Here is an 18,481-nt window from a genome sequence, read left to right as displayed (position 1 = left end):
GGGGAGGGGCCGAACGAGACCCAGTAGAGACTCTTAGGATCCTTTCGCCTCCCGCAACAGTGGGTAGGAAAACATATAAGCGTGACTATGGAATTGAACTTCCGCCTCCTTGGCTTGCTCTGTGGGGGAGGAGGGCGTGGCACTGGGGGCGGAGTCAGCAGGCTTGTCAGATCCATCCTGAAAAAAAAACAGGGAGATGGAAAAAAATGAGATCCTGTAAAACCATAAATATTCACACCCATAAAAACTATTTTGCTCCAGAAATGTTGCCTCCCTGTTGCAATATACAAATTATGGATGGTTAATGGAGTTTGATATTCAAGCCAAAAACGGTTTGAAGATTTCTCATCAGGTTTGTAAATATGCACAGTATTCTGTACGCACTGTATCCAATCTCAGTCAAGTTAACGGAATAAATAAGTATTTGTGAATGTGGACTGAGGTGCAAGCAGGACGTTCCACAGCCATTCCCCCAAACACCATCTTTAAAGCCAAGGGCAGAAAGGCTATGGAACGGGGTTCTGTGCCGGGAGCAGTTCCACAGCTTGCCCCCGGTCTCATACCTTGTCCGCGGCAGGCTGTGCGGACTCAGGGCCGGGGGGAACCGCCCCTCCTCTCTGCTGCCTGCGTCGTGTGAATGGTCTGCGGGGTCTCTGGGCCCGAGCGCCGGGCGCCCCCCCTTCCTCGGCCTGGCCCTCCGCCGGACCCTCGCCCCCCGCCTCCTCACCTCCAGGCTGTCTGGGGCGGAATGGCCTGGGGGGGGGGGAATAGAGAGAGAGAGAGAGAGAGAGAGAGAGAGAGAGAGAATTAAGCTTCAAGAACTCTAGTTTTAATAGCAGATATTTAGCTCCTAACTTCCCTACTTTCCATCCACCTAATCCAAGCTCCATTTTATTAAAAACAAAACCCCACAATTTTAATATTCAGCACATCTCAAGGTGACACCGACGCCCCCTGCCTGTACCTGCGATACTGCGGTCTGAAACGCCTCTGCTGGGGGCCTCGCTGCTGGTCGCCAGGCTGCTCTGCCCCTTTAGGCTCCACCCCTTTGGGTTCCACCCCTTCTTTGGGTTCAGCTCCTTGACCCTGGGGGGGGGGGGAGATTTCTGGTTATTTAAAAACTTAAAGCCCTGATTTACACAAGTTACTGTGATAGGGAACTGATATAAAACAAGCATCTGGGCTCTAGTGCCTTCATCAGTGTTACTGAAACTAAACCGAGTCAAGCAGAGCAGCGTTTGGGCTCCAGTGCCTTCATCAGTGTTACTGAAACTAAACTGAGTCAAGCAGAGCAGCGTCTGGGCTCTAGTGCCTTCATCAGTGTTACTGAAACTAAACTGAGTCAAGCAGACCAGCGTTTGGGCTCCAGTGCCTTCATCAAACTGAGTTTTGGGCTCTAGTGCCTTCATCAGTGTTACTGAAACTAAACTGAGTCAAGCAGAGCAGCGTTTGGGCTCTAGTGCCTTCATCAGTGTTACTGAAACTAAACTGAGTCAAGCAGAGCAGCGTCTGGGCTCTAGTGTCTTCATCAGTGTTACTGAACTAAACTGAGTACAGACAGATGAATCCAGACTCTCCCTACTGGACTTGCATTCCATTACCAGATAAAATTACATTTCAGAACATTAGTTTTAAAAAAAAAAAGAAAAATTCAGTTTCAAAATTTAGCTGTTTACAAAACCGTAATTACCAAGCTAGCCCTGCCCCCCCCCAGTCTCCACCACCACCACCGATCCACCTCACCCAGGAGGTGGTGGTGGGGGGGGAGTGGAGACTTCTGTCCTGGGGGGCGCCTCTGGAATCTCCTGCGGTAGAAGAATGGGGGCGGGGCTCTGCGGCGCCGGGGGGGCTGTTGAGGGGTGGCGCCGTCTCCCAACCCCTCCCCCTCGGGGGCAGGCTCAGTGGGAGACCCCTCCCCCGAGTCGCCCCCCTGCCCCCGAGGCCGGTTGAAGAAGCGACGGCGGAACCTGCGTCTGTTCGGGGCGTAGCGGCTCCCCTTCACCGGGGCCCCCGCGGGGCCCGTCACGTTGGAGGCCTCCGCACCCTGGGGGGGGGGGGGGGGCAGATTACTGGGATCAAGCTCTCCAGAAGGGAGGGTCGCTGGAGACGATCGGGCTGATGTTTCTTCACCCTGAAAATCAGCCCGATCCACTCCAGCGACCCTCGACACCCAGAATTACCATTAAAATATTTAACCACTTTTGAAGACCCCCAGATTCTCTAAAGAAAAGTTATCCTAAGTTTCTGTATTTGCTCAAACGATGATTTAAAATAAATGAAACAGGAGTAAAACACGTTAGCGTGCACAGTTAGGTTTCATTCCAATTCCTGCAGCATTGCAGTAACTAATAACAATAAAACCATTGTAATTCCAAACGTTCCTGCTTAAATCCTAGCTTCCTAGGATCTTACCTTCTCTCCTTCCACCACGTCGAACTCCACAATCTCCCCGTCCCCAACACTGCGCAGGAACTTCCTGGGGTTGTTTTTTTTGATTGCAGTCTGAAAAAAAAAAAAAAGGAGGGGAAAACCAAAACAAGGGTGTGAGCTGATCCTTCAAAAGATCACACAGAGTCGTGTGCAGATCTAGCGCAATACCTCAAGATGCGCCATCGACCTCCTCTATATACCCGCCTGCGTGAAAACACCTCTGGGTGGGAGAATCTCAATCTCCGCTCGGTAATCAGCGATACAGAAACACACTCGTGCGCGACCGCTCTGTGCTTTAATTAAAAGCATCTTAAAAACAACTTTTAAAAAGTCTTTTACCAGTTGAGGTTATATGGCAGCCATCTTGGCTCAAGAGTAGGGCAACAGCTTGGAGCCAAGATGGCTTCCCTTTTCACAGCCACATGGTTTTAAATGAGGCAACTGGTTCGGTTCTCCAGGTGGTGAATTGACCCATTGAGCAGATGAACAGGAACTCCCTGCCTGGCATTCTCGGGCTGATCGGAAAACCAACCTCCCCAGAATGAGACAGCACCAAACCAGTTCCCGTTTAAAACAACGAGGCTGTGCAAAGGGAGGCCATCTTGGCTCCAGGCTGTTGCAAAACTTGAGCCAAAATGGCGGCAGTCGGACAATTAACTCAGGGTCTGGACAGAGGGTTAATTGGTTCAGAACAGGGTTTAGAACAAAGCCCAGGAGTGAAAATGCCAGCTCTGGTCCACCCCTGTGCTCTCCCGGCGCCCAACTCCAAAACAAAATAGAGCGCCCCTACCTGGTGGACAAAAACATCTTCTTTGGTGTCATTCCTGCAGAGAAAGGGAAACCAAGTCAGGGTGTGCAATCCCGCTTTCACCAAGACACCTTTACCCAAAGTAACGGTCAAAAAATACAAAAGCAGAAACAGAGCTTTATAAAAAATATACAAAAGGGATAAGATATATAGATACCCTGCCAGCCACAGACTTCGCGCTCAGGTAACATTAAAAACAGGAGCCCCCCGCAACCAAAGCAGAAAGTCCCTCTTATCCACTGCAAACAGGAGAACATCTACTATAGAAAGGGCTGGGAGCAACTACTGAATAAATAATTACACTGCAGCACACACCCTACTGTACAAACACAGCGGCGCAGGATTCACGAGACTAGCAACTCGGGTACAGCGATTATTTGAGCCTTGCTGAACGTCCAGCCTGCATTTTGATACAAGACCAGCACCTAGTTCACCGAACTATTGTTCTTGAATGAAGTGCCTTTTTACTTCAAGTCATATTGATCTAGGTTTAAAATTGATATAGCTGATATGAACACCTACTCTCCCCATCTCAAATCGTCTACACAAAACAGCCGCTTATTAAAATCAGTCTTATTCTGCATCATACAACAGGGATGGTAATAAGACTCCTGTTGCATAGCAGTTTCACCCATTCCAGGTTTTACTACCAGCCCCAGGGGTGTCTAGGTAACAAGCTCAGGTGTGTCTTATTAAACCCTTCGTAAAACCAGGAATGGATCAAACTGCTATGCAATGGGGGGGGGGGGGGTTCTTGGTTCCATTCCCGCTGTAGCAATGCGACCTGTGCATTGGGATACAGGACTTACTTGCAACCACCCCCCCCCCCCATCACCCCTCCCTCTAACAAGGGAACAGTCTGGCGTTACCCGTTCTCAACGTGTTGAGGGGTCCGAACTCACCTGTTGATGAATCCATATCCATTACGAACGTTAAACCACTTCACTGTGCCTTGAACCAGCGTGGCTGCAGAGAGAGAAAGAGAGAGAGAGCCAGGAGGTTAGTGACCTGCGTTCAAAACAAAACACTCTGCACAAGATTGGCGCCCGTTTGTTTATTCGCTCATGGTTACTCTCAAAACTCTGGGTCTTCAGATCAGTAATTCAGCATCAGCGTGGCTAGGTAACCCATCTCATAACCCCAAACACAGGTGGTACATTTACTCTTTAAAAATGAGCGACTGGCAAAGTCCCAGCTATTTTTAAAACAGCTAAATTCAAAAGGAGGTTAGTCAATCATTAACATGACTAGGTAACAAGCTCCGGTGTGTCTAAATTGGTGGTAAAACCAGGAATGGATCCAACTGCTATGCAACAGGAGTCTTATGCCCACACAGGACAGGACTGCAAAGTGTGGAGTACATTTGGCTTTACAAGGAAAAGGAAAAAACGCCCAGCTTTGCCAGTCGCAGTACCTTGCCCTGGCTGGGACAGAGGTACCCGGCCGTGCAAGGCATCAAAGTCGATCTCTCCCGATAGGGTTATCTAAAAGCACAGGGATTGGCCAGGTGCAGTACAAGGTCGCAGGCAGCACAGTTAATCATAGACCAAGACCGCCTGTTCAAATACAACGCTTTCGCACTTTGAGATGGGTTTGAAATGGCACGCCTTCAACTGGATCGAGAGCAACCCCACTCTCACTGGAGAAACGGAGACAGCCGGTAAAATGAGCTCTGAGCAGTGCAGGGGTGTTTGAGTGTTTAGTGGGAGAGAGGATGGGAGAGCTGGGATTAAATAATTAACATTAAGTCAAAATGTGGCCACCCTCTTCAACCAGGCTACACAGCTTTAGCTATTAGACTAGAGCCACACTGCTTCTCTCCCTCCCAGTCCCTCCTCAGCTCCACTAGAGCCACACTGCCTCCCTCCCTCCCAGTCCCTCCTCAGCTCCACTAGAGCCACACTGCCTCCCTCCCTCCCAGTCCCTCCTCAGCTCCACTAGAGCCACACTGCCTCCCTACCAGTCCCTCCTCAGTCCACTAGAAGGACCACACTGCCTCAGCTCCCAGTCTAGAGCCACACTGCCTCCCTCCCTCCCCAGTCCCTCCTCAGCTCCACTAGAGCCACACTGCCTCCCTCCCTCCCAGTCCCTCCTCAGCTCCACTAGAGCCACACTGCTTCCCTCCCTCCCAGTCCCTCCTCAGCTCCACTAGAGCCACACTGCTTCCCTCCCTCCCAGTCCCTCCTCAGCTCCACTAGAGCCACACTGCCTCCCTCCCTCCCAGTCCCTCCTCAGCTCCACTAGAGCCACACTGCCTCCCTCCCTCCCAGTCCCTCCTCAGCTCCACTAGAGCCACACTGCCTCCCTCCCTCCCAGTCCCTCCTCAGCTCCACTAGAGCCACACTGCTTCCCTCCCTCCCCTAGAGCCACCCTCCTCAGCTCCACTAGAGCCACACTGCTCCCCTCCCTCCCAGTCCCTCCTCAGCTCCACTAGAGCCACACTGCCTCCCTCCCTCCCAGTCCCTCCTCAGCTCCACTAGAGCCACACTGCTTCCCTCCCTCCCAGTCCCTCCTCAGCTCCACTAGAGCCACACTGCTTCCCTCCCTCCCAGTCCCTCCTCAGCTCCACTAGAGCCACACTGCCTCCCTCCCTCCCAGTCCCTCCTCAGCTCCACTAGAGCCACACAGCCTCCCTCCCTCCCAGTCCCTCCTCAGCTCCACTAGAGCCACACTGCTTCCCTCCTTCCAGTCCCTCCTCAGCTCCACTAGAGCCACACTGCTTCCCTCCCTCCCAGTCCCTCCTCAGCTCCACTAGAGCCACACTGCTTCCCTCCCTCCCAGTCCCTCCTCAGCTCCACTAGAGCCACACAGCCCCTCCCTCCCTCCCAGTCCCTAGAGCCACACTGCCTCCTCACTAGAGCCACACTGCTTCCCTCCCTCCCAGTCCCTCCTCAGCTCCACTAGAGCCACACTGCTTCCCTCCCTCCCAGTCCCTCCTCAGCTCCACTAGAGCCACACTGCTTCCCCTCCCTCCCAGTCCCTCCTCAGCTCCACTAGAGCCACACTGCCTCCCTCCCTCCCAGTCCCTCCTCAGCTCCACTAGAGCCACACTGCCTCCCTCCCTCCCAGTCCCTCCTCAGCTCCACTAGAGCCACACTGCCTCCCTCCCTCCCAGTCCCTCCTCAGCTCCACTAGAGCCACACTGCCTCCCTCCCTCCCAGTCCCTCCTCAGCTCCACTAGAGCCACACTGCCTCCCTCCCTCCCAGTCCCTCCTCAGCTCCACTAGAGCCACAACAAACAGAGCCCCCCCCCCCCCCCCCCCAGAAATCAGTGCACCGGGAGGTAAACTTGTTAAAAATAAACAGACTACCCCCCCCCCCCCCCCCCCCCCCACTTTAGTCACGTGGCACTCATTTGCCACACTAATAGTACAGTCGCCCCCCCCCAATTGCATGTATTGTGAAAAATGAATGCAATACATAATTTATTCGAAAATTAACGGCTGACAAATTAAAACTACCTTATGACGCTTAATATTGACGGTTTTATTTTTCGTAGTTTGCAAGTTTGACTACAGTTTACTGAGCACCAAACTGCCTGCGGCGCTCCCTTCGGTTAAAATACAAAATTAGTTTTAAATGCTGGGCAACTCGCCACAGCATAGGCTCGGACCAAGATTAATAAAGCATTCAAAACCATGGCAATTAGCAAAAGATAATTCGAATTACAATTAAAACGATAGAACAAGGCGTTATATTATAACAAAAAAAACAAAACAAAACACAAAAGTCAAACGGTAAAAACCGCCGAATTTTAATAACAAAATACAGCCAGTTTGGTTCACGGTGTAGCCGGACTGGGTTGTTTAAACTTCGGTTCAAAGCCGGCTTGTTCGTGCCGCACACCTTGGTGTTTGGAGAGAGAATAACTTTCCTTACCCAAGACTTTTTTCTCCGGCTGCAGGGTCTCTGGCGCAGCCGGCTCCTCGGCGGTGGTGGCCGGGGGATCCTGCGTCACTGCTTCGCTCATTATCTGGGTGCTCGGATCGCGGTTCAACAAGCGGGCATGAAAACCCTCCGTGCAGCTTTAAATATATTAGTTTTTTTTTTTTTCTTTTTTCACAAAACTAACGCTGCTGTTTTTTTTTTTTGTTTGTTTGTTTTAAAGTGTTTATCCCGGCTTTCCAGACTTCCCTTTATCAAGTGTATTCCCTTGCGATGCTGGATCGTTTACTTTATTATTATTGTTGTTGTTGTTGTTGTTGTTATTTTTAAAGTTACAATGTTTTCTTTTCCGGAAGCAGCCAACTTTTATCACAATCTCTCCAAAACTTTTTTTTTTTTTCGCAACTTTCCTGCGCTCTTATTGGCTGTTGTCCCAGATCCAATCTGGCTCTCATTGGTCACCCGGCGTTCCACAATCACGCTCTGATTTGCAGCAGAACCGCCGCGGGAAAGACTAAATTATTATTATTATTATTATTATTATTATTATTATTATTATTATTATTTAAAACTAACTCGTATTATTTATTTTATTTTTTTTTGCAAACGCTGCGATCTCTATCTTCGTTTTTTTTTTTTTTTTTTGTGTTATTATTATTTCTAGCTTATCGAATGTCGGGATGTTCAACTTGCTTAAACGAAAGTGAACTTTACTTGAGGTAGGTAGCGGTTCGGGATGGGCAAACTTTTACCAAAAAAAAAAAAAAAAAATTTAAAAAAAATTAAAAAAAAACAAGATGTAAAATAAATGCAGAGTTCTGTGTGTACAAGAAACACGCAAACTGTGCCCTGTGTGCGTGTGTGTGTGTGTTTGTTTGTGTGTGTGTTTTTAATTTTTTTTTTTTTTGAAGAATTAAAGTTAGGCACAACAGTTCACAGTAAACTTGTATTTTTACACAATTTAACCAAACCGAGGTCTTTACAACGAGGTATGATTTGGTGGAACAACACGTGACAAATAAAGACTGCTTAAAAACAAAACAAAACAAACAAACAAACAAAACATATATAATAAATAAATAAATAAATAAATTTGATGTAAAAAAGCAAAAACCAGCGGCATCATGTGGTCTGACACGTTGCACAATGTTTTTTTTATTTTATTTTTATTTTTTGCTTGTAACACACTAGTTATGCGCTAGATGGCTCTTACTGATATAAATGCTGTTTACCTGGTGCACAAAGACCAATGCAAAACCGTACTATTATTATTATTATTATTATTGAGTAATACAGCCAGCGCTTTTATCCAAAGCGATTTACAGAGACTACTGAAGGTGAACTATGCCTCACAACGGGAAAATCTGTTTGAAGGACAGTGGCTGAGCTGGGATTGAACTGGGAGCCTCTTTCTTTAAACCACCGAGTCTGCCCTGTGAAGAGAGACATTCAATACAGACCGATAGCCCAACCCCAGGATAGCTCGCACACAGCTGGTCGGGTATAATAAATTAGCTCCTTGGGTCACAGCCAGATAGGGTAATAGAATTAAATCTACGATCCCGTTTACCCCACCCACCCCCGTCCCAGACTGGGATAGGTCAGGGGAGTCCGGTTGCAGGGTCTAAAATTAGGTCTGCAAAGCGAGTTAAAAACTGCAGTTCTGACAATATATTATGCCGCAGCCTCTCCTCTCTTTCAGGTATAGGCACTGGCGATATTACACGAAACTCCTTTAAAGGAAGGGTGGAAAATAACTTTTCTTACCGCGTTATAAGTTACAGCCGTGTCTCCCTTGAAGGAGCGCTAAACCCGGGACTTTAAAACCCACTCCCTGACCTGCCTTGCTGGTTATCACTCCTTTAAAGGTGGGGGGCAGTGATAATGTTGCTATATTATATATATATATATATATATATATATATATATATATATATATATATATATATATATATAAAACTACATTTTCTTTTGCAAAAATACTCCATTAGGAAAAGGGAGAGGGGCAAAAAAAACAAAAAAAATCTTTTTTCCGTGCGACCTAATTAATATATAATATAAGTTCGGTATTTGATATATCTGCATGTGCTAAAATAACTAACATGTATTTTAAAGGGTGACAGTCCCAGTTTTGATGTTGTTTTGGGGAAGAAGAACAAAACTAACATTTTAGTGCAGCTGCGTTGATATTGTCCCGTCACCATTACTGACTTGTCACAGATCTCTCACAGTGAAACATAAAACTGAGACACAATCAAATATGGATAAATATGTATTAGTGTTTTTTGGGAAAAAAGAAAAAAAAAAAAAACTCGTTCGTAAGTCAGTCCCAACCGATGTGGACCAACACGGTGTATTATTGTGAGTTAACGAGCGGCGGAGTTTCTGTTCTGCCGCCGCCGCCGCCTCACCGTGAGAGCTGACAGGGCAAGACACCGCCGCCTCACCGCCGCCTCACCGTGAGAGCTGACAGGGCAAGACACCGCCGCCTCACCGCCGCCTCACCGTGAGAGCCGACAGGGCAAGACACCGCCGCCTCACCGCCGCCTCACCGTGAGAGCAAGACACCGCCGCCTCACCGCCGCCTCACCGTCACCGTGAGAGCCGACAGGGCAAGACACCGCCGCCTCACCGCCGCCTCACCGTGAGAGCCGACAGGGCAAGACACCGCCGCCTCACCGCCGCCTCACCGTGAGAGCCGACAGGGCAAGACACCGCCGCCTCACCGCCGCCTCACCGTGAGAGCTGACAGGGCAAGACACCGCCGCCTCACCGCCGCCTCACCGTGAGAGCTGACAGGGCAAGACACCGCCGCCTCACCGCCGCCTCACCGTGAGAGCCGACAGGGCAAGACACCGCCGCGCAGGGGGACGGGGGGAGGACGGGGGGGCAGCAGCGAGGAGAGAGAGAGAGAGAGAGAAAGAGAGAGAGAGAGAGCGAAAGCTCTTAAGGCTAGAGAGAGAGAGAGAGAGAGCGAAGCGTAAGGGGGGAGGCGAGCGGCTATAGACAAAGAACACCGGGAAAGAAAGACAGCGGCGGGGCTTTTCTTCATTAACGGACGGGGTGGTGAGTAAACTTTCGTTATTATTATTATTATTATAATTGGGACACTTGTACTGGTCGGGAGCGCGCACAACCCCCGCTCGCCCGCCTCTGTCTCCCGACGCCTCGGTTCTCCTCCCCCTCGACGTTCTAGTCTCGCGCTGAGTCGATTCATTTCTTTATTTATTTACCTGAGAAAATAACGGTTTTTGCGCGTGAGCTGGCGGTTATATTCGGCTTCGTTTTAATTTGATTTGATTGTTTTATTCTCACGATGGCCCGGCTAGAGGCGTGATTACCAGAGAGAGAGAAAGAGAGAGATAACAAAACAAAACAAAAACAAAAACAAAAACCAAAAAACAAAAACAAAAAACAAAAAAAGATTAAATAAAACGTTTTTTCTTTTTTTTGTTGTTTTTTTGTTTTGTTTTGTTTTCACCGCCCCCGACTGTGATTTCTAATTCTGTCTAGAACAAGCCTTGGTTATACAATATGCAGTATTACAATCACTGACGTGGATTAGAATAGAATACCGGCATCCATTAAAAAAATAAAAAAATAAAAATAAAATAAAAAGTTAGGATACTATGATATCAGTCTGAACGCTATAGCTATACAAAACCTGGTCAGAGTATATATTTGTGTTGTTCCATGGGTGTGTGTGTGTGTGTTGGTTGGCATTTTGCTAGCGTCAGCCCGTTTTGGGCTCTCTGAATCGGTGTCACTTTTTTTTTTTCCCCTTCCCGCTAGCTGTTGCCTTTTACATTGCTTAAATTACCGGTGGCAGTGTGTTTTTGCACCTGCTGTTGGTGCTGCGGGGCGGCGACCTTTTCCTTTGAATGATCCCCTCACAGAATAAAGCGAGACGGCCTGGGCGCTGCGGGCTGGAAGCAGGGTGGGCCTCTCACCACAAACGAGTCATTTGTAGACCTTACACTTTTTTGTTCACCATTATATTTCCATAACTTAGACTGTGACACACATACACACACACACACACATACACACACACACACTATGTCTGTGTCTCTTGTGTGTGTATGTCTGTGACTGTGTGTTGGTGTGTGTGTGTGTCTAACACTGTGTGTGTGTGGTGTATGTTGTGGACACACACACACACAGACACATACACACACAGACACACATACACACACACACACAGACACACACAGACACTGACACACATACACACACACACACAGACACACACACACACACAGACACACACACACACACACAGACACATACACACACACACACACACACACACACACACACACACACACACACACACACACACACACAGTCACAGACACACACACACACACACACACACTGACACACAACACACAATACACTGTGTGACTTGTGTATGTGTCTGGGTCTGACACAGTGGTCTGTGTGTGACATGTCTGTGACCTGTGTGTGTGTGTCTGTGACTCTGACGTGTGTGTGTGGTGTGTGTGTGTGTGTTGACTGTGTGTGTGTGTGTGACTGTGTGTACACACACACACACACATCTCACACACACACACAGACACATACACACAGACACACACACACACACACACACACACACACACACACACAGACACATACAGACACACACACACACACACACACACACACACACACACACACACACACACAGACACACACAGACACACACACACACACAACACACACACACATACACACACAGACACACAGTCACACACACACACATACACATACTGACACACAGTCACACACAGACACACACACACAGAGTCACACAGACACAGACACGCACACACATATATCAGTGTATCACTGTAGCCGGTGCTGGGCCAGGACGTTTAAAACATTTACAAAATACCAATTCATTGGCATTTATTTATTTGTTTGTTAATTTTTTTGTTTGCTCAAAAACAACTAAAACACGCAGTTTAAGAAATTAGTTAGCATTTCAAGTTTTAGTTGTCCTGTTACTGAGGGCTGAAGACCCGTTACTTTGCGTTATGCTATTCGTACTACTGCCTTCATTTTAAACTCGTTTCTGAACTGTTTCGGAGTGTTTTTGTAAAGCGCAGGATTTGGCTGTTGTACATTTATTAAAACGGAATCAAGTTTATTTGGTTCCTGTCTAAATAGCAGTGCTGTGTTAGGTAAGGTAACATTTCAAGATTGCTTAAAATAAGTTTCACACAATCGTTTTATTTGGCGAGTTTGAGTTAAAGTGATTAGCTTAACAATATCCCATAAAACGGATCTTTATGTGCACTTCTGCTCCTTATATAAGTTTCAAATATGCAGTTTTGAAAGAAATAAACGATACAATAAATATGTTATCAAAATATGATAATATAATTATCCAAAGCTTTTAACAACTGCTGCTGCAGAGTCACTTCCAATAGGACCTCGTTTGTTTGACGTCTCATCCAGAGCACACACGAGGCAGTGGCTCATTTTCTTTGACCATTGGACCACCAAGCGACTACCTAAATCACTGGGAACATTAAAGAACAATTATATTAGAGAGATGGAAATAAGACTGCTGTTGCACAGCAGTGTCGCCCAGTCCAGGTTTTGCTACCAGCTTGATCAGCCCCCAGTGTGTCTAGCTAACAAGCTCAGGTGTGTCTCATTATTAAACTCCTAATAAAACCTGGACTGGATCACACTGCTGTGCAACAAGAGCTTTATTTCCATTGCTGTATTTGATGAGATCTCCCTAGTCAGGGCGAATAGCGTGGTGCGTCCTTCGGATGAGGCAAACGAGGTCCTATTGGAAGAGACTCTGCAGCATCAGCAGTTGTTGATGATGCAGAGTTCACCCCCCTAGTCTCTGCAAGTCAGTCTGGATAAAAGCCTCTGCTGACGAAGTGACTTGCTGGGGCGACTGGCCTCTCCTCTCCCCTCAGACGCAGAGAGGAGTGATGGCGGACGCAGATTTGGATTTCCAGACGGGCGATGCTGGCGCCTCGGCCACCTTCCCCATGCAGTGCTCCGCGCTGCGCAAGAACGGCTTCGTCATACTCAAGGGCCGGCCCTGCAAGATCATAGAGATGAGCACCTCCAAGACTGGCAAGCATGGCCACGCCAAGGTGAGGGGGGGCTGACGCCAGGGAAGGGACTGGAGCCCCTGTCTGTCTGTCTGTGTGTGTATCTGTAATGCATTACATGGCACTAGAGACTGGAGCCCCTGTCTGTCTGTCTGTGTGTGTATCTGTAATGCATTACATGGCACTAGAGACTGGAGCCTCTGTCTGTCTGTCTGTGTGTGTATCTGTAATGCATTACATGGCACTAGAGACTGGAGCCCCTGTCTGTCTGTCTGTGTGTCTGTAATGCATTACATGGCACTAGAGACTGGAGCCCCTGTCTGTCTGTAATGCACTACATGGCACTAGAGACTGGAGCCCCTGTCTGTCTGTAATGCATTACATGGCACTAGAGCCTGCAGCCACTGTCTGTGTGTCTGTTAAGGATTCAGTGAAACCAGCAATGGATCAAAGTGCTGTGCAACGGGACTCTTATTTCCCCCCCACCCGGTGCCTGTCAGTCTGTCTTATCTTGATGTTGAGAAACAGCACACAAGCTCGCCAGCTGCCCCGGGGTCGAGACTCACTGCAGCTCTGTGTGGGCCGTTTCCCTGCAGGTCCACATGGTCGGGATCGACATCTTCAGTGGAAAGAAGCACGAAGACATCTGCCCTTCAACTCACAACATGGACGTGCCGAACATCAAGAGGAACGACTACCAGGTACCGGAAGAAGAGAAGCAGCCAGCGTGGCTCTAGTGGAGCTGAGGAGGGACTGGGAGGGAGGGAAGCAGTGTGGCTCTAGTGGAGCTGAGGAGGGACTGGAAGAGAGGGAAGCAGTGTGGCTCTAGTGGAGCTGAGGAGGGACTGGGAGGGAGGGAAGCAGTGTGGCTCTAGTGGAGCTGAGGAGGGACTGGGAGGGAGGGAAGCAGTGTGGCTCTAGTGGAGCTGAGGAGGGACTGGGAGGGAGGGAGGCAGTGTGGCTCTAGTGGAGCTGAGGAGGGACTGGGAGGGAGGGAAGCAGTGTGGCTCTAGTGGAGCTGAGGAGGGACTGGGAGGGAGGGAGGCAGTGTGGCTCTAGTGGAGCTGAGGAGGGACTGGGAGGGAGGGAGGCAGTGTGGCTCTAGTGGAGCTGAGGAGGGACTGGGAGGGAGGGAGGCAGTGTGGCTCTAGTGGAGCTGAGGAGGGACTGGGAGGGAGGGAGGCAGTGTGGCTCTAGTGGAGCTGAGGAGGGACTGGGAGGGAGGGAAGCAGTGTGGCTCTAGTGGAGCTGAGGAGGGACTGGGAGGGAGGGAGGCAGTGTGGTTCTAGTGGAGCTGAGGAGGGACCGGAAGGGAGGGAAGCAGTGTGGCTGTAGTGGAGCTGAGGGTGTACTATGTCTATGCACAGAATGGCTGTTTTCAGTTGTGTTTTGAGAAGGGTCCACACGTCTTGCTTTTGAACGCTAGTGTTCTGAGTGCATGGATTACTGTTGATTATTCCCAGTGTGAAGCTGGCTCAGTAGCAGGGTCTCTGATTGCCTCCCCCTCCTTCCCCTCAGCTGATCGGGATCCAGGACGGCTTCCTCTCTCTGCTCCAGGACAGCGGGGAGGTGCGGGAGGACCTGAGGCTGCCTGAGGGAGAGCTGGGCAAGGAGATTGAGAGCAAGTATGAGGCAGGGGAGGAGATGCTGGTGAGTGGGGCTGGATGCTGCACCCAAGTCAGTTCTTTCTTGTCCCCCCCCCATACCTCCTCAGTTAATGGCAGTGGATATTTTTTTTAGAATTGAATAGTTAAATATTCTGATTGTTTTAGTCTCCTCAATTCCTCGACGCAGTGACTCCGCCTACTGAAAATTGCACAAAGGTTTTTTTTTTTTTTTTTTTTCTGTTTTTACCGCTCTGGTATTTTCCTTCTAAAAGTTTCCCCTTGTAAATGCACAGCAAAGTGTAGTAAAGCATTGTAAAGCACAGAGAGGTCTGGTAAAACATAGGGAAGCATTGTAAAGCACAGAGAGGTGTGGTAAAGCATAGGGAAGCATTGTAAAGCACAGAGAGGTGTGGTAAAGCATAGGGAAGCATTGTAAAGCACAGAGAGGTCTGGTAAAGCATAGGGAAGCATTGTAAAGCACAGAGAGGTCTGGTAAAGCATAGGGAAGCACTGTAAAGCACAGAGAGGTCTGGTAAAGCATAGGGAAGCATTGTAAAGCACAGAGAGGTCTGGTAAAGCATAGGGAAGCACTGTAAAGCACAGAGAGGGCTGGTAAAGCATAGGGAAGCATTGTAAAGCACAGAGAGGTCTGGTAAAGCACAGGGAAGCACTGTAAAGCACAGAGAGGTCTGGTAAAGCATAGGGAAGCATTGTAAAGGAGCACAGTGACCGTTTCTAAAGGTTACAGTGGTATTCCACCTCCCTCTCCCTCTCTCCAGATCACTGTTCTGTCCTCTATGAATGAGGAGTGCGCCGTCGCTATCAAGGCCATGACTAAATAAACAGCACAGGTAAGCAATTTTTTAACAACCTGCGGCTTCACCTTCCAGAAGCACCTGTCATTCAGACCTCACACTGCCCGGCCACTTTATCAGGAGCTGTGCGTCTCCCACCTCGTCTGGAGTTATTACTGCCAGCGGTGCCCACGGGTGTGGCATTGTAACCTCTGACAGCACCTCAATAGCACAGCATTTAAAAAAAACGCTGAAATAATTCAATGACTCGAAATCTTTCAACTTCACATACAGCAGACCTAGACCCGTGGCTGCTATGGTCTGATTCTTTTCTCTCTCTGTCTCTCTCTCTCTCTCTCTCTCTCTCTCTGCCTATCTATCTGTCCATCTTCCTTCCTTCCCGACTGCCTCCTTCTCTCCCTGCCTTCCTGCCTCTCTGTGTCGCTTCCCCTTCTCGTCACAGGAGCTGTAAAGAGAGGCGCTGGATCTCAAACCGAAGGCCAGAGAAACAGCATGGCTACGGTTAGGGTTTTCTTGCGAGTTGTCTTTACGCTGGAGCCCCCGTGGGAGGAAATAATAAAAAATAAAGAAATACAAGAAACTGGCTCCTCCCCCAAAGCCACAACCCGTTTTATCAAGAAGCTTATAAAACCGAGTCACGGTGTCAGCCATTTGGGCTCCTGCTGCTGTGTAGTTAACACACAACGCCTGCTCTGTGGTAGAGCCTCAGTGAAGCAGTTTCTTACCCTCCTGTACTCTACCAGCCTCAAACCAAGCCTGAGGAAAACAGAATTTTTTTTTTGCCTGCTTTGAAATCCTTTTAACCAGCAAACCCCAGCTATGGAAACACACACAGCTCTAGCCAAAAGTTTTGCATCATCTAGAGTTATAGGACCGAGACACATAATAAAAAAATAATAATTATAATAATATTTTCTCAGTGTTTTCAATCACATCTCACAAGGAGTGGGGGATTCTTTCTCAAAAAAGGGCTTATCATTAAAGTGCTAAGGGGGGGGGGGGGGGTGGTCAATGTCCATGTATAAAAGTACAGCAGTCTGTTCTGTGGCGGAATTCAATCACAAGGAAGGGGACGAAGGGGTAATACGGTTTGGCAGAGTTGATAAGGATGCTGAAAAATCTATAAATACAAGAAACACTTGAGTCCGGTGAAGTTATGACTTCAGAGGAAGTGCGCAGTTCGGTTTCAGTTGAGAATAATACGTCCTGTTTTTCACATTTTCTGATAAACGGCCCTGTAGTGTAAGGGAGAAAAAAATCAAACTGGTGAGCGCCTAGAGCCGGCGTCTCCAGCCCTGGTCCTGGAGCGCCCCAATCCTGCAGGATCTCTACATCATCAGTTTCTAAAGATCTGGAACAGCTGTTCATCTGGACTGATTAAACCACTAATTGGTTCAATTAAGTAAGAGCGCTCGGTTTTTTGTTTTTTTTTGCTCAAATCCAAATTATTGTTCTTCTTTGAGTGCTTCATGCAGGAGGAAACTGGTGAAAAATATCCCCTCTTCATGGGCTTAAAAACATTGAAAAATAGGATTTTAACAGCTTAAAAAAAAACCTTTTATGCGGGTTTGGTTGTGGGGGGGGGGGGGGGGGGGGGCAGTTGCAGAAGTCATTTTAGATGGCTGTATCAGATCAGCAGCAGGGTCTGCTGTATATCATGCACGTCGTTCAAATGTGCTGGGATGTTCACTGAAGGCGCGGGCGTTAACGTATCTGTGGGTTTGAACGGGATCCACTCCCTCAGCTTGGAGACAGAGACACACGACTGGGACAGAAGCCGCATTCACACTGATAAACACTAGAGAAGGGGCAGGAGACCTCTGGGGCAATTTGATTTCCACCGAAATAGAGCGGCAGTTAGGATACTGGGTTTACTTTTGACAAAAGTCACAGTGGGTTTAGCGAGGCATTCAGAAACGTACATACTGGTCTTGTTAGATTTCGAAATGTCGCCTTTTTCAATTTTGGTCAGTGTTTCGTTAAGTGTATGGGAAAACTACAAAGCGGTGTGCAGGTTTCATGCGAATGTGAAGCAAAACGAGTTCATGCTAGGGGCGACGCAGGACTGTCTAAGCCAGCCCCTCTTCACTGTGGATATTATTCAGTTTACTTCAGTTTACAGATCCAACACAAGGGAATACTTTCAGTCTATATGATGCTATTAACAATTATAAAATTGGAATAGAAATAGTGTCATTACAAACTTATCTTTTGCGCTATTGTCTATAATCGCTTATAGCAGACAGTCTTTCTTTCTATGCGTCATCAATTGTATGGGGTTGCTTTGTTTCTACATTAGTTATTATACTCTTTTGCCAGAGTTTTTTTGCTAATGTTTATAACCGCTTATAAAGCTGCAGCAGCTCATTACAGAATACACTGAACAAGAAAGCCATGAAAATAAATAATAATCATCATCACCACCACCCCAAACTGCAATTAAAAGGGTTTATAGTAAAGATGTTCTCCTGGTGTGATTATTTCATAAGGGTTTTCCAATCAGGCATGGCCCAGTGCATCTTTAAAATCCACCTTGGCATTAAAACCACTTTATTAGGACCTGTGTGTGTCTCCCCTCTCCGATCGGGGTTGGCATGGCCCTGGAGGGGGGCATGTTCTCCTGGTATACCCCCGGGGGGGCCCTTGATGACTCTGAATCAGTAGTTGACTGAAGCATCAAGTGTGCCCAGCAATGCTGAGCCCTGACGGCTGCTTTCAATAATGCAGCCTCCACTGAGCCAGAATGGAGTGAGGAGCAGGACAGAGACTTCTTCCACGGACGCCACAGTGATCTCAATCCGACTGCGTGAACGATTCGTCATCACCACCCCCTGCCTGCCTCTCTGCACT

At 48.2% G+C, this 18,481-nt stretch overlaps 2 protein-coding genes across 4 annotated transcripts; one reads left to right on the top strand and one right to left on the bottom strand.

The window, feature by feature from the left end:
• Positions 1-33: 33 nt before the first annotated feature.
• Positions 34-7,538, bottom strand: LOC121306477 (Y-box-binding protein 2-B-like). The gene is made up of 8 exons (XM_041238198.1): positions 7,118-7,538; positions 4,141-4,204; positions 3,221-3,254; positions 2,413-2,502; positions 1,739-2,044; positions 965-1,086; positions 564-753; positions 34-177 (listed from the first exon to the last, which is right to left on the bottom strand). Exons 1-8 carry the CDS (start codon positions 7,206-7,208, stop codon positions 34-36), a joined length of 1,041 nt encoding a protein of 346 aa, XP_041094132.1. The 5' UTR covers positions 7,209-7,538.
• Positions 7,539-8,914: 1,376 nt separating this feature from the next.
• On the top strand, positions 8,915-16,527 carry LOC121306449 (eukaryotic translation initiation factor 5A-1-like). Of its 3 annotated transcripts, none has more exons than XM_041238167.1 (6): positions 8,915-8,991; positions 13,069-13,251; positions 13,806-13,910; positions 14,728-14,859; positions 15,596-15,667; positions 16,074-16,527. In XM_041238167.1, the coding sequence occupies exons 2-5, from the start codon at positions 13,084-13,086 to the stop codon at positions 15,656-15,658; spliced, it is 468 nt and encodes a 155-aa protein (XP_041094101.1). In that variant the 5' UTR covers positions 8,915-8,991; positions 13,069-13,083; the 3' UTR covers positions 15,659-15,667; positions 16,074-16,527. The 3 variants fall into 3 exon arrangements, with proteins under 3 accessions (XP_041094101.1, XP_041094102.1, XP_041094100.1); XM_041238168.1 differs by lacking the exon at positions 8,915-8,991 and adding an exon at positions 10,084-10,189 and having other exon boundaries at positions 13,075-13,251; XM_041238166.1 differs by lacking the exon at positions 8,915-8,991 and adding an exon at positions 10,084-10,189.
• The last annotated feature ends 1,954 nt before the right edge of the window (positions 16,528-18,481 follow it).

The sequence above is a fragment of the Polyodon spathula genome, chromosome 48 (genome assembly GCF_017654505.1).
Source record: "Polyodon spathula isolate WHYD16114869_AA chromosome 48, ASM1765450v1, whole genome shotgun sequence".
In the NCBI taxonomy this organism is placed as follows: Eukaryota; Metazoa; Chordata; class Actinopteri; order Acipenseriformes; family Polyodontidae; genus Polyodon; species Polyodon spathula.
Note: the sequence above shows the minus strand (reverse complement) of the source record. Positions and strands in the feature narration are given on the sequence as shown.